Consider the following 22491-nt stretch of genomic DNA (forward strand, 5'->3'; position numbering starts at 1 on the left):
AGAAGGAAATTATTGCAGAGGGAGCCTCTGCTTCCAAATCTGCTTCCAAATCCCCGATCAAATGTGAAAAAGTACAGCACATAGAGTCACCTGTTCACTAAGGTATAGACACTCCATTTAGAGAAATTGGAATCTAGGAGACTCTGTACTTGGATGACTTCAGAAACCTGCATGGGCAAGAGAAGGCTGGATGGTGTGACCTGCTCCTTGTTTCTGCAGCCAGGGGCAGAGCACAGCAGCTGAGCACAGTGCTGGCACACTGGGTTATCCCCAGGGCCAAAGGTTTACTGTGTTCGCTGCTTGGATTCAGTATTACCCAGGAATGTTCATGTTTTGTTTGCTGAAGCAGAAGGCTGCAGAACAATCTCTGCATTTCAGGAGGAGAAAACACTTCTCTCTACAGGGCCGCCTTAGCAGTAAAATGAACAACTCATACACCAATGTGAGCAGGAGCAAAGTGAAGGAAGGGTCTCCTCCAATCTCCCTGAGCCCAGCCCTGGCAGCAGAGGGCAGATAATTCACTGCCCCTGACAGACTGGCAGGAGCCCTTCACAACAGGAGCAGCAAAGCTGCAGGGAGAACATTGCAGGTATCCAACAGCTACCAGCTGGATCTTATGTCTACTTTAGCTGCAAAATGCCTTTATTTGCATCACATCATCATCTTCCCCCATTCCCAAACCCATAACTTCCAGTGTTACACTCTCCAACTACCATGTCTTTTACAAGAAATCACCAGGCACAGGGATAGGCATTAAAGGGTTTCTGCAAATAATATAGTTTAATTGTAACTACAGTAAAGATTTTCTATATACATTATGTTCACTGCAGAGGGTATTACAGATTTGCCATGCATGTTTTATTGCACATATAAATATTGTACAAAGGATCATGAAGATTCTCTTTTTAGCCATACAGGTTAAGACTGCATAAAAAAAGCTGTATTACAAAATACTTAGAGCTATTTATTTACAGCTAAGTTCAAGCAAATACTGAAAGACACTACGAGGAGAAAAACAAAATTTTAATTATGAAAAAAAAGATTTGTCAAAATAATAATAATTACAAAGCTTCATGTTGCCATATATACATTGTAAAAAAATACTCAGGAAACCTGCATTTTTACCCTCAAGATGCAGAAATCAATATTCCTATTTTTATACTTGATCCTTGAATGCTTCTAAAATTTGATAAACTCTGACTTGAAAACTTATTTTCTTTACATTGCTCGTGCTTTTTGACAAAACAGATATTTGTGCAGCTCTGTAAAATATTAAAATACATTTTCATTTAAAGTGCACAGTACATTTTATAGGAAACAATATGCTAGCTGCCAATCAAATTACAATTTAAGTCTATGTTCCCTCTATAAAATAAATGTTTTTGCTTTGGTTGAAGTAACTGGATATTTCATGCATACTGTCTGGCTCATTGTCTGCGAGTCCCCTTTCCTCCTCCTCACACGCTGCTGTCACTACCTCCCAGCCCTGGAGCAAGTGGTGGTGTTGAAGTGTGTGCTCTGTGCTCAGCACTGTCTGAAGCTCAGCAGATCTGCTGCTCAACACGGGTGGGTTTAGAGGGGGCAGTGACAAGTATGCATCACTCTGCCCAAAAGCCTTCATACAACAGGCTCTCTCCGCATCCTCTTGCTTAAATAGCTAGTCCTCACACCCTCTTGCCTCTTTTTTTTTGCCACTCTACACTTCAAACTCCCTGCTTGTGTGTCCCCGGCCAGCTTTCCTTTTCACCACATGCTGCTGCCCTATCCTGCTTGCCCAAGTCCCATCACTGGCTTCTTGTGTGAATGAAAATGGGATGTTCCAGATAGCAGAAGAATTACTGTGCTGGAACTTTTTGATCTAAAATGCGTGATGTCTTAATAATAAAGTATACTTTTAAAAACCTCTTTGAAAAATGTAAAGTGGTAAGAAGGAGAAGAACTTTTATTTCCTATTGCTGACGTGGAAGTAGAGGTCTGATGCTGCTAATGTGCACTACAGAACATTGTGCTTAATTCTGTGGATACTTTTAAAGAGAAGCACCCAGGCAGGTTGGATCTGGAAGATCAGGTCTTTGAGACTGCCTTTGGCAATTTCAGTCATTTTGTCTCCTCTTGAAGGAATCACTGAAGAAAACAAGTTAATTTTTTGGCTACCTGTTAATCTTGTTAACGTTCTTGTGCTATTTTTTAATATTTGTTCTGTAGTGCTGTAATCTTTAAAAGAAATCAAGTTACAGTGCAAAATTACATTTCAAGACACATGATCCTAATGCACATAAATAATTTTGTTGTGGCAAAAGTTAAATGTCTTGTGCATAGCAAAATAAGCAATCAAAAATATTTTTTCACATTTATTTTTCAAGTTTACATATTTCCTTTTCTTTTTAAACATCTATATACAAATAAAATGGGTGTGCTCTCACTTTCAGCCAATTTAGTCTATCTAGTGAGGGGAGAGGTGTTACTGGAATGTAGGAAACTCAATGGAATGCAGACAATTTTTTACCAAGGTTCCACAGATTCAAGAAATAAAGAATGCCATTCCAGCTAGCTGTTCTTTTAATAGAAGCACCTATTTTGTTTACTTTTTATCTTACATATTAGAAAATACGATTTACGGAGATCTAGAGCTACTGCACACCAAGTAGAATAAAAAATAACTAAGTATTTATATTAAAATAAAGTGTTTAACCACAAAAAAAGCAGTAATAAAATACAGTTTCCTAATTTACATTTTGCATCCAAAGGATGAATAACAACTCACTAATAAATAATATTTATATAAATATTTAATGTCTGGATATTTTTAAAAGGCAATAGCCTGAAGCAACTGCAGGAAAACCTAAGGTGGTAGCAGTTTGATTTACTCTCCCTTCTCCCTCCCCCCAGGTGATTACAGTGATTCTTAGTTAAGTAATACAAAGTATCTTGCTGCAAGACAGCTGTGTACTCCACACGATTTTAAGTGGCAGAGAGGTGTTGTTTTAGTAAGTACTGTACAAAGTGAGATATAAAAGCAGTGAAGTGCCAACTTCCTCTAGAAAATGTTTCTGTTCAGTTTCTGCTTTGTAGTTCAACACATACGTACAGTCTGAAAACATGGGCTTAAAATCATAAGAATACTCTTGGAGTACTGGAGTTGTTTTCAATGCAGTTTGAAAAAATGGGCAGCTTTTTGATTTGTTCATGGCACAGTGTAGCTGGTAACAGCAGAGAGAGCAGTTTCATGTGAATAAAGCTTGTTTCACTGTGGTTACATCTAGCAATGCTTGAACTGTTATGCTCACTTTTACCAAGCCCTTTTCTTCTAGGATGTGATGTGGTAGGCAGAGCTTCTCCTAGAAAAAGACAAAAAAAGGAGTAAAAATTAGAATATTCAATACTCACTGCAGAATCTCACTTCACATGATCACATTTGGAACACAAATTCCAGCAAGCAGGAATCACTTCCTATTTTTAATTAAAAAGAACTTCCTGTGATTTTGACAGAAAGTCTCTGATGGTGCTCCTGCTACCCCTAAGAGTTAGTGAGAGATCTGTTAATATTCTGGGCCCCAGAAGCCAAGTTGTTCTGCAGTCATTATAGCATGTAAACAGCTAAGAGTGAGGGCCAGCAAGCACACACCACACTTTCACCTACAAAGCAGGATATCACAACATTTGTACTGGTATGACATATGTGTGAGATGGGGGATGGAAGGCTGACTTAAAAAAAAAAAGCAAACCAAAAAACCCCCGTTCTCCCACTTAGCTCTAGACAGACCCAGGATATGCACCTTGAAAACTACACACTAGCACATACAGGGAAGTGTGTGCAATGCTGTGCATTCAATGGGCAAAGTGTTTCATTCCAAGTATGAAACACCCAGGAATCAACTTTATTCACCATAAGGACACAGCACCCATGGCCAGGAAGGAGCTCACTAGCTTCCACAAGAGGCTGTTATAGCAGGAGACAGGCAAGCAGTGAATACTGTATCTCCTACAAGGAGAGCAAGACACGCACCCATGAATAATTAGAGAAAGTGTTAGAGAGGCAGCCTGTGTCATGACTGGCCCTCTCTTGAGAAAAACTTTCTAAATGTTACTGGGTATTCTTGTTAAGAAATCAATGAAATTATGAAATCGGGCAGCAGGTCTATAATAAATAAATGGAAAAGCCAGACTACATCACATAAACCATAATTATAACTGTGAGACTCACTGCCACAACATAGAAGCAAAAAGCATAAGTGGGATGACAAAAATATACAACTAAGAGAAAAATCCAAACAGAGCTATTAAACACAAACACATGGAAACAGTGCCTGGCTCACAAAGTACTTCAGCTCTATGTCATTGCTTCAAGCATGAAAAAGGCACCATCTGTGTCGTCTAACCTATTCCTTCCCAAAACATCCATACACAACCATCAGCAGACTTGGAATCCTGATTTTTTGCAAAGAGAGGGTGGTTTTGATATTGTCACTACTGAATATCTTGGTTATTCAATAAACTTTCAGCTTTTAAAACTACTGATGCATTTGAGATTCTGTTTTAATTAACTACCCGTCTTCTACTGAATATTTCTCTTGCATCTGTAATGTTAATTAATGGTCCCTTATTTTATCTTTATACAATTCATGTCCTTTTCCACACTTCCTCATACTGATTACTTCTTCAATTTAAATGTCACTGATCTCTTCAACCTCTCTTCTCCTTACACATTTTTTCAGTTCTAGTCCCTTCCTTGATTCCTGTAGACCCTTACAACTCAATACAATGGAACTAGTACACACAAGAACAATTCATACAGTCTTTACACTATGTTATGCACCTAACACTGAGTTACTACTTCCAATGAGTTTGTGGATTCTGATTCACATTGACCAAACTATTGTGGCAACAGCCTCCTGCTCCTGTCAGCCACACTGCCCCTCTCTGCTGCAACTATTTGTCCAGTCAGGCCAAGGAACTTCCCCCATCTTGCAGCCACGCCTGGTCATCAGCCCCATTTCCATTCCAAACCTACCTACCATAAACTGATCATTTAAGTTAAGACAGTGAGTCAGCAGTTCATTCTTGTTTATTCTTCTGATTGAAATATTGACCTGCAAGTTTTCAGAGATGGTTCCCCCCAACTTTTATTCCTCTAAAAAAAAAGTGTCTTTTCCAGAAAATCATTAGTTTAGGATGCAAACTCCTAAACTGATACTGTTTAGCTCTGGAGTAGCTACATAAGAAGGTAGATATAGCGATATCAAATAAAAGGGTGATAAAACCACCCAATATTCTTCTACTTCAAAGGTGTGATTTCTACTAGACATTTTGCCAATCTACTGTCCTGGGAACCAGTTCATCTAAAAATCCACAATGCTCTGATTTTGATTTTTTTTTTAAAGATCCATATTAATCTTATTTGAGAACACAAATCAGACACCTGAAGTGAAATGCTATTCTTTCCACACTCTTTTATTTCTTTCCAGTGTCCTTGCACAGTAGGCTCTTGTTTCACAGATTTGGTGGCCCTTAGTATGCCAATATTTAATTATTCTTCCATGCTAAACAAAAAGCATTTAATAAGAAGGTCTACTGAATCCAGTATCTGAAAACTAAGGGACTGGCATTACAAGGCTGAAGGGTGTGGACTGAACCCAAAAACCCAATGCTAAGAAAACCTACCTTGCTAGATATTTATGTTTGAAAATATTCTGCATTCTGCTATTGAAGGCAGATTTGCTTAAACTACCACAGTTAAAAATGCTTACTTAGAAAAATTTAAATTCCAAACCCACTGTTTTTGGGGCACCTTGTAGCACTCACTGAGCTGTTCTGTCATGCTCTCTTGCTAGGATTTTTGCAGTTGCTTGTAAGCACATTTGCACTTAAAGCATGTGGGAATGCATGCCCCATTTCCTATAAAAATCCCATCCAGTATGTTTTTTTTCTGTTTTTAAAGGCAAGCATTATCTAATTATTATACAGCATAGTAATTTGGTCTGTATGAAGCAACCTCTCTCTACCTGCCATATTTTTAAGATGCATACTCCAATCAGGAAAGCTGATCTAGGAGGCCTGCAAAAAAATAAGACCATACAACTGTGTTGTAGGAGTGAAAAGTTTCCCACCACGAAAGTTTTTAATGTACCATTCTATGTCAGTGGTCAAAACATATATACTTAACAGCCTTCTCTTAAGAAGCACACTCGGCTAATATTTTATAATTCTGCAGCTAAACACATGGCTACAATGAACTTTTCAAACTTGACACTGAGACCAATGCCATCTCCTAAAAATGACAAGCTTCTCTTAATGTGTCACAAATCAGTTCTGATATGTAAGCCCTAAACACTATCTTAAAAGCTTTGTAAATAGCTTTCATCAACTCTGTGTCCCATACTTTTTAAATCAGAGTTTTTGAGTCACATTTTTACTTTTCAGACTAAGAAAAGGCAAATCTTGCCATGGATGGAATCCAAAGCACAAACAACAGCTTTCCATAGCAGCAGTACCATCCCAGGCGTCTCAGTACTTAAGTTCAGCTGGTGTCCCTGCTTTCCATGCTCTACCTCATTCCCTCACCAGATACAACTTCTCTGTGGAAACCACCGACAGCAAAGCTGTGAAGCTGCAAGCCATGGAGATTTCAAAGCTTCCCTGAAATCCTAGCATTTTGAAGTAAGTGCCTGGCCAACCAAGAGGAGAACTTGCCTCTGACTCTGAGGAGACTCAACTTCACTCACTTCTCCCCACATTAAATAAAATTCCTGTCCCAATTACAACAGATGTAAACACATAGCATTTCTGTATCGTGTGAATTCTATCTCTAAAAACACCCCTGTTGAAACCATCACTGAACAAACTCCAATAGAACAGATGGAAGAAATTATACTAATTCTACAGACAGCCCTACAATTGTGGTGGGAAGGGCTGCCACTCCTCATAGCAGCACCAATCTCTCTATTCTCCATCCACTACACAAATGAAGATCTAATATATTTTGACTGCCTTTTTTCTCTCGAAGAACACAAAGGAACTTAAATTACTTGTTCCAAGTAAACAATCTTCTACAGACACACAGCCATTTTGAATGGATAAAGATGTCTTCAAACTCATAATGAAGCAAAAGAACAAATTCCTCCTGAAGGAAAAAATGTTAGGTGCACAAAAAGGAGGCAGCAGCAGGAGGCTGAATCACAAAGCAGCACAAAGAGACAGTACCACAGATGTACCCACAAACGTGCACGTGTGCATGTGCATGCCACAGCAAGTTTCTAATCCTGGAACAAAATATCTGATTTAGGATAGATGTCAGGAATACACAATGACACTAATCCCTCAAGAATACGTGGCACACTTCACATACATACCTATTTTTATTCAACACTAGATGACTTCAAAGTCAAGACAACTGTTTGAATTAGTTTATGGCAGGGCAAGCAGCTTGGCAATTCAGATACAGTAAGCATTTATAAAAAAGACATTGCTGCCATAATATCAGATTGTTAAGTGGTAAAATGATCACATCATGATAAGAGCAAGGCCCAACTGTCTGTATTTGTTAGTAAAAATACAGAGGAAAGGAATCCCATGATTCAGCAAGAGCCTCTCTCTTTCTCCCTTGTATCTGTAGAATGTAAAATTTCAGATCTACAGGAGAAAAATATTAATAAAACAATGAATATTGGAAAGTGCAATTTCTCAAAGCACAAATTAAAAAACCTAAGTCCACGTAATGCCCATCATTTCACATTTGAAGCCAACTATTTTGAAATCGGAAGTCAATAAAAGAAATTTCAGGGCATTGCAATTAAGCAAACTTATGTCCAACATACTCAACCTCTGCATTTTTTTAGGACAAAACTAATTTTCTTTCTAAAGGTCAGAAAAGAAAGCTATAGCAAATATTAACTTTTACATATATATAGGGCAATTTAAAATTATGTCCTTTTATATATTTTTTCTTTTTCCACTGTTACTGTTGATGTTTGTATATGCCCAGATGCCCCGAACTACCATTTCAACTACAAATGAAAAGAGAAATAAAAAAGTACAGTAATTCAGGCCATACTGCAGCTGCAAAATCATATATTTGGAGTCATAGCCAGTTAGACATCTAGATAGGTGCATCTTCTGCACATTCAATAAATTGGAAATATTTGCAAAACTCTAATTACTGATGATGGGCTTTGGATTCCTCAATAAATTATAATATTGAGCCATAAAGCTTAAAAGTAGACCACATATTTTATAAAATCCCTCACAGTTTTATTCTAACAAGTTTAGAAAACAGTGACCTGAAACATCAAAGAACAAAAATCTTTAAAAAGACAAGACACACATGAAACAGTAAGAGAAAACACAGTCTTACAAAAGAAATACCAATTATACCAGAAAGTTACTTATTAAATTCTGAGAAAGTGATGAGTGCTTTGTATCATCAAAGCAGAATATGTTGTTACCTTACAGTATTTTTCTACTGCTCTTTCTGCATAATACAGCTTGTGTTCTAGAAATGAAGGAAATGGCAAAAGTTCACAAAACCAGCTGTACCATTTTATTCCTCAACTTGCATGTATGTCTGGGATTTTTGGGGGTTTTTTTGTAACAGGAGAAAAATTTTGGTGAAAAACAATGACATGGCAATTCTTCGGTATCTTATTAATGTATACTGAATAGAAAACCCTATTAAATATTTGCTCACATCTAATTCAGTCCCCATTCACATGAAGTTCAACTTTCAGCAAACTTATTAGGAGCACAATGGGATCTATATACAGCTTTCAGCTATAAAAACTCGTTATATACAAAAGGCATTTGAAGGACTACTATACTGCATTACACTGAAAATATTTATTTTTTCTGGATCAAGGAAAAAGAAAGCCAAAATGCCACACATCAAAATGCCACTTGTGATCCAGTGCAAACAAATTTTGCCTGCACGAATACCCACTACAAGCTGTATTTATTATTGTATTGCAGTATGGATGAGATGACCTCCAGAGGACATGAGAGTATGATGGGCACAGTACAGACTGGAAACCCATTTATTAGGATATCATGGTTTGAAAATCTCTGACGATCACTGCAATGCAAAAAAATGAATGGGAAAAGAAACAGAGGAGCAAATATAATTAATGTTATTAATGAAGATAGGGGTGAACTACAGTGCACTTATTTTTTTTAAACTCAAGGCAATCAACCTGATTATGTGTCTGGCTATGAGAAGTAAGTACCACTTATATCTAACTGGGTATCTCAATACTGACATCTCCTCAAATGTGAGGGACCATAAAAGAGTTGAAATGTTTGGTTCACAAGTACTAAAGCCACAGAACAGCAGCACAGAAGCAGGACTCTGAATTTAACAAAGAACCTATTAGAGTAGATGAAAGATGTTTTGGTTTCCAGTTCTCCATTTAGTGTTAGAATTATTGACTTCAGAGATGGAAAGACAGATATTTTTCATATTTACATTACATTTGAAATATATTTTGAGAAACTTTATTATATTCAAACTCAAAAAATGTAAGGATAATTTCACTACTTCTTTCCCTGTAAGATTTATAGATATTTGGAAGTGTAATCAATAACAACATTCAAAAATTACCAAACTGGCAAAGTTTCATGTATGTTAGCACAGCTGTGCTTTTCATGAACCAAGTATGTTTGGTGTTTTTCACCATTTGTTTAAAGATGGCTTCACCATCTCCAACTACCAGAAACTGCACATAATGCTACACTTCAAATACCAGATACTGTCATAGCTGAGAACACACAGAAAACGGTCCCTAAGTGATGACTCTGTTTGCATGGTAAACATATACAAAGTTAGGACTTCGGACAAGGTTGAGAGTTAAGTGTCACTGTGACTGGGGGACGTTCACTTGGTCTACACTGGCACACTAGTTCAGTTTCTAGCCCAGTGTCTACTCTGATAAAGCATTCAAAACCACTGAAGACATGAACTTCCATTTCTGCACACTGAAAATGCAAAACACACTGATTACTCCTTTTACCGCCCTCCAAACTATTGGATACAGTGGATAATCAGACGTGCTATTAGACAAAGAGACAGGTGTGTATTATAGGATGGTAGCAAAACCTTTCTCCACGATTTTCTCATTTGAAAAGATGTACTCATACATGCAGTTCAGCACTATATAAGGAGGGCACAACACAAACCATCAACAGGAGACCTGCTTACCACTTATGGGAGCAATTGCAAAACCCCAACCTATAGAAGACATTACTTCTGTCTCAAATGCCAACACTGGACTATAAACAAATATATTAGTAGATTCTGAACTGATTCAAGCCATATGTCACTCAGTTTCACCAGAAAAGCAAAATAATTAGGACAACAAAAAATCAAAACAAAGATCTGCTCAAAGTGGAAGCTTAAATGTCAAGCTGTGATTGAATAAACAAGTGTCTGGTGTTGGAATTGCTGAAATTAGGCTCACAGTTAGAAGACAGGCCTGTGCAGGATGAGGGCACAAGTCTATAGCTACATACCAAATAAAAAGCTTAGATGCACTCATTGAGCTCTTGCTTCATCACAGATGACATCTTTACAATAAAGTTGTTATATGAATGCACTGGAAGCTGCCAGACACCAAACCCTTTAAAAATGTTGATTTAATCATCAGAAATTAATTTTTCCATTGTAAAATATATATCTAGTACACTTATTACTTTTTATGTATATCTGTCTATATATTTATATCTATATCGATATATTTAAGCCACAGAAACCAGGAATAGAACTGCACTTAAAAGTTTGTCAATAAAATTTTTCAAGCATCTGTGGAGTGGGAATATTTACAGAGCAGCATTAAATAATAACTGTATGGTCAGAATAACCAGTAACACACATCCTAGTTATCCCAGTTATACTCTGAAAGTCTATAGCTTATTTTATTATATACTAGATGGGGGGAGATGAATGCATGTATTTCCAAGACACAAAACTGAGGTCCTTTGGTTAGCTAGCCTGAATTACAAATTTAGGCAACAGCATCTAGGCCAATACTTCACTGTTGATACAGGTTTATACTCGAGGGTTTGTATTTTTCAATCAATTTTAATTTGTATCTTTCATGTCAATAAGGAGAAAACCCAAAAATTGTCTTATTTTAAGTTTAGAGTAGGTGAACAGAACACAGAACTGGAAGGGAAATGGAAGTCATCAGTCCAGCAGTCTAACCATAGGCAGAGTTTAATGCCTAATGTATGTCTAAACTGCCTAATGTATGTCTAAACTGCTCTTTAAAACTTCTTAGGATGGAAAAGCTAGAGTCTTCCCAGAGGATTGGCTTTCCTAGCAACATTGCCTTTGCTCCATTGGTTACACAAATAAACAAACAAACAGGATTTGCATGTTCACAGGTGATGAAACAGAGAAGATAACGATGGGACTTGCTTGACACCACACTAAATGGCAGGTAAAGGAATCTAATAGCTTATTCCCAAACTGTGTCACTGTACTGCACGACTTTGTTCCTGAAACATTCTAAAGTGCCTTGGATTCTAGGGCTTGCTCATACCCACTGCTAATTTACAGTCACCTTTGGGGTCTAATGTAGCAAGTGTTTAAAAGGAGTCCAACACTGTTTTGTGTGACAGAAGAAAAAGATTATTCTACCATAGGAAAACATAACTACTCCAGCATGGAATTTAATCAGAACAGAAGAGATGAACAATAATCTTTAAAGTTACAGTACTCTTCTTAATATATAAGACTTTTAAAAAAATCACAGTAATTTGAAAGATAGTTCTCTAAGTGCTCTTAACACAGTATGTGCAGAGATAATTGGCACCCACTCAGAAAATCCTATCACCTGCTGGAATTGCCACCTGAAGCTGCTTCAATATCTGCAGCATTCTTGGATTTTCACAAAAAGTAAGAGGCTCAGCTCTGTCTTGTGATACACATCTAGCCTACACCCAAATATGGAATAAGAGGAGCTTCACTGCTTCAACACGTTTAGTGAGTAGTCTAGGCAACATGAAAGAAAAGCTATAAATAAAGAGATATGTAAGTTCTTAAACTACAGCTGGAGGGGACAGAAGACATGGGACTTGCCTTCAAGATGCTACTCATCTCTTCTATTTCAAGAGATTAATAAAGATATTACAAGGACAGGAGCAAGGGAAAGGGAGAAGTTTGAAAGGCAAAAGAAGGAAATTAAGTACCTGTAATTTTTCAGAGACAAAGCAGAAAGTTTGTGCGCACATGCGAACAGGTTATGCTGTTAGCAAATTCCAGTGATAAGTTATATACATCAAGACTATAAAAAGTATATGGAAAAGACAAAAGCCTAATAGATCCCAGGAGCGAAAAGTAGAAGTTGATTGTGGGGGTTTCTCCCCGAGGGCGAGCAGAGTGTCAACAGTCTTTCGAATGTGACGAATATCCGACTGCAGGATGTCATACGGAGAGCAGAGGTCAGCCTATCCCGAAGGGCAGCCATTAGAACAGAAAAAGAGTGCAAAAAATTAAAAATACAAAAATAGAAAGATATTGGTAAATAAATTATCACAATATTCCAGCATAAACATGTAGGAATAGTTTCTTCCTAGTATTGCCTTAGTCACTACACATCCCAGCTTTCTTTTATTTCCTCTAAACACTGAAGCTATCATATAACATCAGAATGTTAAGACAGAAGAGCTCAAGCCTTCTAATTGGCCAAAATTGTGCCCAAGTTCACAAGGGTGAGGAAGTGCCTTTGATCCGCTCGTTCCAATGAAGTTCGCACACCTTTGGCCATCTGGACCTTATTCAAATGCTTAAATTGAACCAACTGAAAAAACTAACTTAAAAATAGCAAAGAGTGGGTTAGAAAGCTGTTAAAAGCACAAGCAGCAGCAATATGAAGTCTAAAGAAAAAGTACTTACAGAAATCATTAGAAGTATGCAAAATTCTCTAATATAATAATTTAGAACTTGGTATTCAAATATCACCTCAAATGATACCCAGGGATAGAAACTCAAGAAGGCATTGTAGCACTAACTATACTTAATTTTAATAAAGTTTCCAAACTGAAGCATTGGACACTAAATTTCTTACATAGAACTTTTTATATTATTAGCAGGTTAGATTCCCATACCTTTTTTGGAAAGTATCAATGACTTGATGTGGCAACTTACTCTGGACTAGCTATACAATATGAAGTGCAATATGTAATAGTACCAATATATTCGCACAATATTTAACATTTAAATCAAACCAAGCAACACTAGTACTTTCAAAATGCAATCTAAGATACACCATTTTACATTGTAAATAAGGCCTTACTGAGATAATGAATACTTACTGAACAAAATTACATGCAGTAAGAATTTAAAAGAATGCTGCTCCTGTGGAAGCTTTTCAGTCTCACTTCCTTAATGAACTGACAGTACACCAAATAAACCAAGACATGGAAGTTCAATGTCTGTTTTCTGTTGGTGCAAAGTTTGAAGCTCCAGTTTGAAATAAATTAAACTTTAAAATACTTAAAATGTCTATCCTGAAAAGTGGCTAGTGAAACTGGAAGTCAAAACTGTCATTCATACACAAATTAAATAGTGACACTTTTTTTCCCTTTTTTATTTTTTTCTTACCATGAGTGGTTCTAGCTTTACCAGGAGTCAAAAGCTGCAAAATTTTTTTACTTAGGCCAGCAGATACAGAGCAGAGAACCAACCTGCCTAGCGACAGCACTTTTTTTGCAGTCCTTTTCCAGAATTTTTTAACTCAAAACTCTAATGTGATAATAAACTTCAGTGCAATTCTGTTATTTTTTTAGAGTATGAAAACTCACAGACAGCACAAAACATTCTGATCTTGTTTCAAAATGGGATGGATTTAGTACTGTATTTGAGAACACCTACAGCCACAAGCCGCTTACCACAGAAACAAGTTTTAGTGCAAACTATTCGTGACTACCAACTACATAATATATTGCATTTGTACCAAAGACACTAATAAACCCAGTAAACGCCGGATTAATTTTGGAACAACATCCAAGACTCAAATCCTACTTACTGCAAATACATACCAAAAGTAAATATCTAAGATACATTCAACTTATATTTTAAAAATAAAATGCCAGACCTTTATAACAAGGACTTTTTAAAATTTTTGTCCAAAAAAACCCCAAAACAATGCCAATAGTCCCTACTGGAGTCAAATGGCAAGGGGAGTAATTTCAGACAAAAAACAGCCAACACATGCAGAAGAAACTTTCTGCAGGAACTGCCATGATGTGTTTTAGTTAAATTCAGTGAAACTTGGGGAAGCCTTAGGAATATCTATTTTTGTGTGTTCTGTTATGATGGATAACTTGGTGTCATATTCACACCTTATAATATAAATTATTTATATTTTATGTATTTTAGATTTCTGTAATGTAACTGTAGATGAAAAATATGTAGCTTTTCTAAAACAGAAGAAGTATTTCCACTTACTGCACTGATATTGTGCAATAAAAATACAAAATTAAAACATGACATCATGAAATAGTAAAAAAGCATATGACCCCATACAAAGTCTCAAAGATAATTACCCATCCACCCATCTATGACAAACACTGCCCCTCTCATTTAGGGGACTGAATTTTTTGCTAGTAAGAATGACAAAGATACACCTATTTAATAATTACATTTATGCACTGACATGTCACATCTATGAAGCTGTATGATTAAATCATAGAGCTGTCAATCATGCACCTGGGAATAAACACAGTAAGACAGAAATGGGACAGCAAAAGCATAACCAGCTGTTTGTGTGCACAAACCACCCTCCTTCTGCATGCTCCTGCAGTAACTGAAAACAGAGAGCATTTCAGAACTGACCTCCTTGGATTTACAATCTGGTAAAAAGTCAAGAGTAAGTTCGCAGAAGTGCATTAAAGAAAGAAATCTGTAGTGCATATGCACTATACTCAAAACGTAAATGAAAGGAATCTCAGGACTCTGCTTTCAGGACTGTAATTGAGAGTGTATTGAACCACTTAACTCCATACCATAGGCCAAAGTGTCCATTACAGAATCCAGAGGGAGAAGGTGGAGAAATGAGTCATACCTGATAAAACTTACTGCAACTTCACGATGTCTCATGATGAAACAAAGGAGAAGTAACTGATTATGTGAAGTGATTAGAAAACAAGCATAAGTGGCAATGATAATATACCTTGCATTAAACCGAAAAACATGATTACCAGTTGAACAAGTAACAGGCAGAGAAAGGTAAAACACTTTACAGTCACTTCCTGGCTGCCTTCTTTACTTTGTTTTGCTATTTTAGAATAGAAAAGCCTCCTGTTTTGTTTTTCTTATTGTTTTACTTAATTTGCAATTCCTACACTAACTCAAGTCACACTGATTTTTAGAATAATCCTGTCTGACATTGCCACATAGTGGATCTCATTATCAGAGGAGAGGCTGATACACAGTATTAGGTCCCATTTGCAGGACTCTAAAGTCACTCAGAAGGGGCACAGATAAATCTTTTGTAGTCTGCATCTTTGAACAATGATGTGAGATCCAAAAAGCTGTTCCTTATCATCACCCTCTTTTCTGCTCAATATGTTTACACAATGTAAATGACTGAAAATTTAAGAGATATAGCAGAAGTCTCTCATTCCTACCCAAGGTATTATTTGTCACACTAAATGATGCTGCATCACTGCTGATATGCTGGAACACAGACACTGGAACATTTTGCTGTGATAGATTTCATTTTATCACTACCTTTTACAAAGAGAAATTACCATTCTAGTAGTAATCATGGTAACTTCAGTCTATCTTTTTTTTTTAAGCTGTATGATGATCAATACAGTATGTTACATGGGGATAGTTTTTCTTTTCTTTTTAAAAAGATAAATTGTATTTCTCTGACCTGACCCCTATAAAGGGTCAAAATATGCTCAAGTGCCTAAACTGTTAAGATATTACATATTAGTGTAAGCTGAATACCATAAAAATTGATTCCTATCTTTGTAAAAAGCTCATTTCACAGACATTGAAAAGACTTCATTCTTTTTCAAAAAATGCTTAGAAGATCCTACTTCTGATACCTCTTATTTGTTCATAACTGAGAACCAGAAAAAAAATGCAGACCAAAACGTGTAACTTTTGTCTTTCAAACATATTGCATGTACAGCTTTGTTTTGGTCTAAATCTTATAGTAAAGTATCATTCAACCCACCACAAATCAATTATTTTTAACGTTTGAAAGGAGTATTGGGTAACGCTACTGAAATTGCATAATACCCTGTAATATGGATTACCAGGAAAAACAGCTACCAAGAATAAAAGCTCAACTTGAAGTTATTAATTTGCAGGTTGAAATAGAAAAGTCTATTGCTTCTAGTATGAATACTGATTTTGCAATGACAAGTTGAAGAAATCTGCATGAATATTTTTGCCTTTATTTACATATATTGTTACTAGTTTGTGAAAGAGCAGTTGTAAACAAAATACTTCCATAACTTCACATACAAGGTAATGTGATGATAATTCACTCTTCAGACAATTTTTAACATCTTTGGCATGAGATGTCACTAGGAAGAGTAAAACTGCAATAGAATCATTACATTTGACACTTTGGGGGCCACACTTACATGCAAAAGAGAAGTAAAAAATCCAGCTTTATTTTTCAAACCCACAAAGTATGAGAGGGTGTGTGTAACATGGATGAACTGAGTTACCAGTGAATGGCACGATCCAAGTACTGTATGTCACTGAAAAATGCAGCAGGACCTCAGCCCTGATGAGGTAAATTAGGTAATTTGATGGGTTTTAGTTAACAATGTAAAATAAAGTATTCTTTAGCAATTTTCTAAGAGACAAAGATTGAACCTTTTTGTTATACAACTCCTGAGGGCCACAGCAGACATTTTCTGAATCTTCATGCTTTCAGATACTTACCTGCCAACATCCCTTTCTCACATCAAACAAAAAGGTTGTTTTGGCTCAAAAAGTGATTTAAGAGGTTCACTGATAAGATGCTACAGCAAAGCCTACTAGCAAAATTGGACACAACTTGATTGTTCTGCAATTCTCACACTTTTGACAGCCTCCTGGGGCAGCCAGAATATTGCTATTTAGTTTCTTACTAAGGGTCAGACTTCAGACCTCCCTCTTGTGTGTGATCCAGCATGCTCCTTCTGCATGCAGTCAAAAGTAACATGTGGCTGTTAACAGAAATCAATTTCAATGTGTCCCTCACTGTATTGGAACTCTCACCTGGCAGGTAATAGCTTTCAGAGTCTTCTACATACCAATCATTATAAAGAGACACTGATGTTCCTCAGTTTTGTATTTGCAATTCTTTGGTCAAGATGCCAAATACTCAGTGTGACACATTTAGACAGCAGCTGCATTGCTCTACATCTGTATGAAACTTCCCAGGATCATTCTGGGAAAGTAATTTTGATCCAAGGGTTGAATGCTGAAAACCACAGAAGTAAGAGACCATGCATATCAGCACAACGAGCAATTACTTACAAAAACTTAGCCATTTTCTTATTTTCATTTTACATGACTAAAAAGGAAATTATTCCAAACCTGTGGAGTTCAAGAAACAGCACGTACTCTATTCCTTAAATAACTGAAAACAAACCAACACAAATTATGACCATTTAAAATCCTTTTCAAACCCATGCAGAAGAATTTCAAGTCAATTCTTAGGAACTAGGCATGGGCATAAGTACCACAGAAATGCCCAGTGCCTACAGGTATATGAGGACTCAAAAGCAGAACCCATCACTTTCCCATGTAAGGCGCTTGTTTTAAAAAAATAAAAAGTCATTCACTGCACTTCTTTTCCTGGTTTTTCCAGAGATAGTTAGGCACTGCACAGCTCATCAATCTGAAGCAGAATGAGCACGCCATCTGTAGCTCTTTAAAAACTTTGACAGCTGACTGCCATACTCGCTATTACACAACTTTGCATTCCTAATCCATGTCCCTGCAACACACAGCAAAGTTCTGGTATCTACCAGCTAGTTCCACAATATGATGTGTTTTCAGAAAATATAGCAAATTTTGCAAATATACATTTGCAAGTTACCAATGGCTAATCAAAAACAATATGCTCAGAGTACTTAAAACCTATTGTAATTTTACAATTGCAAGCAATTAATTTAGTATTTAAGTGAATGAGGTTTTCCCTTCAAGAGAAGTTAATGCTTATTTAGACAGATAAAGACAGTTAGTTTACAAATCAGACTGGTAAGACGTGGCTTTGAGCCCAAGCCTCTATGCAACTCTTCAATAAATAAACTTTAATAAAATTGTAAAAATCCTACAGAATTCAACAGTAATTTTGATGAAAGGATTAAAAAGGAGGGGTAATAAATATACTTTTGGAAATGCCTATTTACAAAATACCAAGAAGATATTTCTCCAGAGAACTTACTTAGAGAAATCCAAAATCAAAAAGAAGGAAAGATTTCTGAAAGATCTCATAGCAGCAATGAAAACAGACCTTAGCCTTTTTTTTCCCAAAAGGCTACAGCCAGGAAAATTGGACCTGTATTCTGTTCACTGATAATTTATGATGCACCAGAAGAATTCTGGGGCTGCTTAACAAATGCTCCATGTCTAGAAGTCCACAACAATGAGATTTTCATCTTCTCTGAAGTGAAATTTTACCTCTAATATGAAATCATTCTAACATATTAAATTACATAACTACAAGAACTAAATGAACCATTACAGCTTAAAAGACGCAGCCATTACACTGAATTGTCAAATTAAATTTATGATGAACCATTCATTGGAACTGTAAGAAAGTCTCCCCCTCAAAATTCCTACAAATAGCAAAAATGATCTGTCACTTTTGCTGTCCTCCAAATCAAGTGCTAAAATATAGATAAAACAAAGAATTGACACTATAATTCTTTCCGAATGTGAAATCTTGCATTACCATCTGCTCCCCAAGGGGATGGTGGTGGAAATCACACAAAATATCTTTACATTTCAGCATTCTTGAAACAGAAAAAAAAAACTCAGCCTTAGTTATACTGTCATATGTAGGCACCAGTGAAAATACATAATGTAATTTTCCTGTGTTCAGTTTAAAATGACCTTATGTAACACTTTACCTTCTTTTGAGGGTCAAGCATTTGAAATTTAACTTTTTCTTAGTAGATTCTTCTAAACCATAAGGTTTATTCTTTGAAAGATTATTCTTTGAAATAATCTTAATGAAACTGCAGTATTCGTTACATTAGTTATGAAGATGAGAATAAATTACATGATGAGTGGTACCATTCTTAAACAAAAATCAAAAATTACCAAGCACTGCAATTTCCCTGTTTCCAACTACTGAAATACTTATAACTACATGATAGAATCTTACACATATGTGCTTTCCGTACTTAACATACAATGGTTTTCTTCAAATCACTGTAGAAATATTTCAGTACAAGTGATGAGTCTATTAGTCACCAATGCATAGAGTACTTAACATTGTAAAAAATGGAAATATTGCAAAAAAAAAGTAAAAATTAAGAAGGATGAAGTTCATATTTTAAAAGCATGAGGTAAAAATGCAGTTATGTTGTGCAATGAAAAAAAATAGCAAGCTTTTGGCTACTTACATAATACATTATCATAATTCCTTATTTATTTTCCATAGCAAAAAAAGAGGTATTAGAGATAATAGTGAATTACTCTTTTGAGACAATATCTGCAATTTTTAAGTGCTATGAAATAAGCCATTTAAATGCACTAAAGTAGTATCAAATGACATTATTTCGCTCAGTTTTTAAATTGTGTCTTTATTGCTAAAAACCTGTAGCTCATAAAATTATCCTTCAGCTTTCATGTAATTAATGTGTTTTTTTCATTTTTGAACATCTAGAAATGACAGACTTAATTAAATTACCTCTGGTATTCCCAGTTTTCTACATGCATCCAAAAAGTTTTCCACGTTTCTCCTGCATTTGGCCATGCTAAGTTTAGGCTGTAGAACAGAAAAAAAAAATGTCTATGGCTAAAGAAGTCATGAAGAACAGACTTAACTGTAATTAACAAGCTCACACCTTTCAAATTTTTTGTACTCACAAATTTATAGTAGCTATACACTATATTAATGTCCCTGAAGAATCAATGCCTCATTACTTTATTATCTCAAACATTTCTACAATTTGTCTCACTCAGAACTATTCACCAAATACTTACAGAAGTATAATGTTACCAAAAAGAAAAACCAAAACCCAAACTCCTCACTATTTTAGTTTCTCAATATCAGATGTGAAACAATTGTAATTCCTGAATATTCACTTAAAACAAGAATTCACTGTAGTAGCAAGGAATTCAAAGAACTGATTTTCCAGGCTAAAGTAATTTGAAGGCTGTTTCAAGGAAGAGAACATCAATATAAAGTTGAAACAAAATGAAAAAAAAAAAATTAAAATATGTGCATTTTGTTACAGAAAACACCACAAGATATTTATTTTTAAAAATCAGCATGAGAAGTTTTTAGTCCAGATATTCAAGTCTGCATATTTTGGCAATGTCATATTTTTACCAAAGATAGAAATTATTTCAAGTCAAGGAACAGCACAAGAAATTCCACTAGAATACCTGAAAAAGTATATTTTTTCTTTAATCTGTCTTCTTGAAGGTTCTTACAGACTGCCTCCAAAATCTACACGGTATTCTCAGAAATGAGTATCAGGGTGCACATGGCAAATTTTTACCAAATTGTATGTTAAAAAGAAAAAAGGCAAAAAGGCAAATAGTTGAAAACAACAAAACCTCTTCAGAACCAGACTGTTAGCAGAAACCTGGAACAATGATCTATACAATAAATAGATATAAACAGAGAAAACACAATAGTGTTTTCTTAAGTTTTAATAAGTGCACACAGTTTATGTCCTCTAATCTTCAGGTCCTTAGATTTAGGTAAGCCAATATTAAATCATTACAATGCAAGTTTCTGTTCTGTCTGCAGGTAAAAGGAATCACTTCTACATATTACCCAAGAGGACAAATATACTAACAATTGTTTTAAGTGCTTTAGTAGCATGACAACTGCTAAGCCATACAATGCTGAGGTCAACCTCACTTTTTTTCAATCAACAGAGGACAACCTCTTTTTTTTTTTTTAAGTGTGTACTTTGTAACCAAAGCATTTCATACTGTTCTGAACAAAAATGCCATCATGAAAATACCTGATCTTGTTGCTAGATTAGGAACAAGGCAGGATAATTTTGTTCATTTACAAGTGTGGTTGTGTATAAATATACGCACACATATACCAAGATGATATTTATAAAAGTATTATATATAAAAGTTAATGAACATTTGCAATCATACAAATGTTGCCCGTAACAGCAAAGATCTTTCATTGAACAGTAACATGGTTTATGTACCCACATATCATTTGGGAATGAAACAGTAATCAATAAAACAGTTCAGAGCAGCAAGAAACATGCAACTCACTACTGCTGGTGAGGGTACATGAATGCTCCCGACAGACCGAGGGCGAACGTGATTGACTAAATGGCACAGAACGACACCATCCATCAGAGCCGAGCCCAGGTCTTCGGGCAAACAGATCTTTAGTCTTGTTTCTATGTTCTGCAAAGGAAGAATGCAGGCACACTTTGATACAGAAATGCATGAATGGGACAAAAAGGAAATAAATACCCTCATCTCCTATGCTGCAGGCACATAGCCAGGTTTGGAGTTTTTATTACAAAAAATGACAATTCCTTTATATAATTCTTTAGAAACTAAACCACGACCTCCTTTAGACTGGTTCACTCAACTACATAAACTTCCTTAAATGAACTCAACATTGCAATGTTGCGCTGCTGCCACAATACGCAACTATTTTTATACAGAGAGGTATAAAAACACATCTTCATGCAATTAGTCATGTGACTGACTGCATGTTACTCTTTCCTTTTACCACTCCCCCAGGCCTTCTACTTATCCATCTGAAATTTTCTTTATCAACAGAAAATTGAAACAGAACTACATTGTGGTAATAACTGAACAAGCAGAGAATAAAAGGCATTTTTTCCCTTGTAGCCTAAAAATTACTCAGGAAGCTTTAGTGATCAGAAAAATAGGTAAAAGAAGGCAAAACATTCAGATGTAAAAGAAAAATTCTGGATACACATTAAGAAAAACAGAAGTCTCAACAAACAGAATTTGATATTCCAAAATAAAATACTTTTGAAAATATTTAAATATGAAAAAAAAACCCACCAAAACAGATTGTTATATATTATGAATTTTCTGAACTGCGCTCCAATCTTGAAAACATTCCAGCTCTACACTTAGAGCTAATTACTCTCCATTATCTTTAAACAGATATTTCTTAGTTGAACCTCTTAATGTCATTACTCTCTATTAATATCTTACCTCAACCTATACTGGTTGAATATGAATATCTATGAATAGATAATGCTTTTTAGAATAAAGGAAATAGGTTGGAACAGATTTTTGGAGGTCACAGTCTAACAAATTTGAAGTGACACCAGAGCCCTGATTAGGTA

The 22491-nt window shown here is 35.8% G+C and overlaps 1 protein-coding gene across 3 annotated transcripts in view; it reads right to left on the bottom strand.

Moving 5' to 3' along the window:
* Positions 1-761: 761 nt before the first annotated feature.
* The window catches only part of LRCH1 (leucine rich repeats and calponin homology domain containing 1), a 113577-nt gene continuing 91847 nt past the window's right edge, over positions 762-22491 (bottom strand). For all 3 annotated transcript variants that reach the window (XM_059839037.1, XM_059839035.1, XM_059839036.1), the window contains 3 exons: positions 21428-21565; positions 19866-19943; positions 762-3338 (listed from right to left, as the gene is read on the bottom strand). In XM_059839037.1, the coding sequence (XP_059695020.1) occupies positions 3225-3338; positions 19866-19943; positions 21428-21565 (330 nt within the window). In that variant the 3' untranslated portion in view covers positions 762-3224. The remainder of the gene's footprint in view (positions 3339-19865; positions 19944-21427; positions 21566-22491) is intronic.

The sequence above is a fragment of the Haemorhous mexicanus genome, chromosome 2 (genome assembly GCF_027477595.1).
Source record: "Haemorhous mexicanus isolate bHaeMex1 chromosome 2, bHaeMex1.pri, whole genome shotgun sequence".
In the NCBI taxonomy this organism is placed as follows: Eukaryota; Metazoa; Chordata; class Aves; order Passeriformes; family Fringillidae; genus Haemorhous; species Haemorhous mexicanus.